Genomic DNA, 3,109 nt, shown 5'->3' with positions numbered 1-3,109 from the left:
TCCCAGAACAGCTTAATCTGTGAATATTGTGCTATATATGTATAATATTGGTAAATATCAGTTATTAGCACATCATAACATCTATATTCATAATGGTCCACATTTTCTAATCTGTGACTTTCTCCCCATTTACTCAACATCATTGCAAAATAACAATTATTGGATGAGGAGAATGTTATGAGCAGAAGTTTCTGTTACAACAGTTTTCTGGTCTCTGCTGTAGAATGTTTAAATTCAGCCTTCGTAGCAGCAGGAAGCCTGTTTGATGTCAGCTCAGTTTAACTGTCCTCTCTGGGTGTTCAGAGGGCTTCCAGTCCTGGATGTGGAGAGGCCTGACCTTCCTGCTTCCCTTCTTGTTCTTCGGTCAAGTATGTAGCCTTTGTTTTAAAAGTGACATCATTCAATAAATCAAATTCATAATTTTTTTTTTTTCTGAGTTGTCTTGTTGAGCTTGATTTTTTTTTTTCGGTTCCAGTTTTGGCAACTGTACAACAGCATGACGCTTTTCGAGATGTTCCAGCTCCCAGAGTGCAAAGAGTGGCAGGTTAGTTTCCCAAAAAACGTCATTCTCTTCCCATCAATTGTAAAAAATCCAAAGTATTCACATATCTTGAACTTTTCCACATTTGTCACATGCCACATGAGGAGGCCACATTGAACAAGCAGAAGATGCTCTGCTCAGATGACATCACAACTAATTTTTTCAGACAGCTGTATGGTTCTTTTGGTCTTTTCCTTGTCAGAAACTTTTCCATTTCTTGATTGCTATGCTAGTTTGAGGAGCTAAACAGTTTATTGAATTTGACAGGCAGCCAATCAGAAAATGAGCTTTAGAAATAACATTTAGATAAATTATTTTAGCTTAGATTTTATTTTACAAAACATGATTGAATAATAGATACATTTAAGTTAAAAAAAATATGGAATTCAATTTGTTTTACTTTTGAAATTTTTCTCATCTTCCCTACAACTTCCTGAGGCTCCCACAGCACCCTCTGGTGGTCCACACTTGGACAAACATTGGACAAACATAAGTTATTGACTCAGGAGAAATGAATATAAATGTATGTCACACTAGTCAGATTTTTATGTTTAAAAATTGCTGAAAACCAATTACATTTTCCTTCCACTTTACAAATCTGGTGGTTCTGCCACACAAAACCCAAATCACATACATTTACATAGAGTTTGGTTTTAATGTGGCTAAATATATTACAGTCTGTCAAAATAAAATGACCTCCAGTCTGAATTTTCCGTGCCTTAATTTTATTTTGCCATCCAGGTGTTGATGTGCGGCTGCTCCTACCTGGTGCTTTTCATAGGAAACCTGTTCACCACACTGGGCGTGGTTTACCAGAAATATGTAAACAACGCAGACAAGCCCAAGACTGAATGAGCGCGCCGCAACCAGAACGGATCACCAACATGGCCTCAGAACCAAACAGAAACCCTTGTCAGAGTTCTAAGGAGCTAAATTTGGGCCATAAACTTTGTTCAAAAGAAGAAAAAAATGAATTAAGCAAAAAAATGTGAAACTGAAAAAGATGTTCAAAACTGCTTTTCAGATTCAATGTTTTTATTTTCCCCCAGTTTCAGTTTTTTTTTTCTTTTGAACAAACTTTATGGGTTTAGCTCCAGCTTATGGAACTACTCCATAGAGTTCCTCTGTCATGACCCCCGTCCTTGTGGACCATTTCACTGTTTGAATGTGATTTCAGATTCCTGAGTTTTATGTTTGTATAAATTGAAATCAAATTAACGTTATTATACCGACTATTTTTTTTTTTAAATCAAGAAGTTTCTTCATAGCTTTCTTTTTCTTACAGTAGGAACGACCGTCCATTTCAGAGATTGTGAAAGTTTTAAGGGATGTGTGTAACTTGAATCATATTTATTTAAAACTTTGTGACTTTGCTCAGGAGCTGCTCCGTTGTAATAAAGAGCTCTGCAAAATAAAAGTCTCTGAACCTTTTTTTCAAATCTTTTCATGTATGGAAAATTAATTCCTCTAGTTTTAGAGGCAGCTGGAAGGATTTTTTTCTTTGACTTTCTTTCTTTTTTGTTTTTTTAGAACAGTCATGATGTGTAACCATGGCAACAAAGTATCGTTTTCACAACTGGGAGCAGCTGGTAAGTGTCCAAAACTCAAATATTTGCTGAAATATGACATCAAATCCCAGAGGAGTTGAAAAGGTCCAGCGACTGTCACACAGCAACAGTCTTCAGTGAGAGGCCTCTTCAGAGTTGCTGTGAGACTGACTGCTACTGGATATCCATCACAATCTCTAACAACTCTTTGAAAATAATTGGATGATATGAGTTAAGACAACAATTTCCATTTGGGATAAAATATTTTTGAATTAAATTGAAGACAGCTGCTTTAACAATAGAAATAACTTTCAGGCTAATGTTGCTAAGAAATTGTTCTTAGGGAAGTAAAGGTTAAACTAAGTTGTCTGGGCCTATACTTGCCAAGTTCCCGCTTGCAATCGGAGTTGGTAAAAATATTGATTCATCAATACTTTGTCGTTCATTTGTCCAATTAAATATCAATTCGGGAAAGCCTGTTAATCGATTAGTGTCACGCCATGGTGAGCAACTCTGTCTTGCGCAGCTTGCACTGTCAGTGTCATTCATGTAAAACAGTTCTTCATCTTGAGTTTATTTACGGTTGGCAAACAACTATTGTTGGACATTAAACCGTTAATATTAATCTAAATCAGATGATCGGATGACAGTGGTTCCCCCTAAAACGCAGCTTACTGATCTTGTTCTAAGTTTTGTAGTTTGACGTCATTTGCAATCAGTGCCAAAGTGGCCCCGCTTTGGACAGTTTATTACAGGAGCTTTATTGTTAGGTAAAAGATATTAGATTTATTAATTACACACAGATGAATGTTTTCTAATATTCTCTTAATTGTGATTTTCCACTTGCAACTAATAAAACATGACATATAAAATTAAAACATTACATTAGTGCAATAAGAAATACAGATACGTTGAGAATGCTATTCTGAAAATAAAAGTATTGAACGCATATTTCAATCTGACAAGACTGATCTGAATGCATATTCTAATTTAACAAGTCAAAGTGCTGCAATTTCTTGTA

At 35.6% G+C, this 3,109-nt stretch overlaps 1 protein-coding gene across 1 annotated transcript in view; it reads left to right on the top strand.

Moving 5' to 3' along the window:
- LOC106941568 (transmembrane protein 120A-like) overlaps positions 1–1,958 on the top strand; it is an 8,172-nt gene extending 6,214 nt beyond the window's left edge. Inside the window, exons 2-4 of the mRNA XM_015024630.1 lie at positions 304–368; positions 476–544; positions 1,283–1,958. Of these exons, the coding sequence (XP_014880116.1) occupies positions 304–368; positions 476–544; positions 1,283–1,396 (248 nt within the window). The 3' untranslated portion in view covers positions 1,397–1,958. The remainder of the gene's footprint in view (positions 1–303; positions 369–475; positions 545–1,282) is intronic.
- Positions 1,959–3,109: the final 1,151 nt, after the last annotated feature.

The sequence above is a fragment of the Poecilia latipinna genome, unplaced genomic scaffold (genome assembly GCF_001443285.1).
Source record: "Poecilia latipinna isolate Pla-1442-1.1 unplaced genomic scaffold, P_latipinna-1.0 Scaffold3746, whole genome shotgun sequence".
NCBI lineage: Eukaryota > Metazoa > Chordata > Actinopteri > Cyprinodontiformes > Poeciliidae > Poecilia > Poecilia latipinna.
The sequence above is the reverse complement of the archived record's forward strand: the minus strand, read 5'-3'. Positions and strand labels throughout refer to the sequence as shown.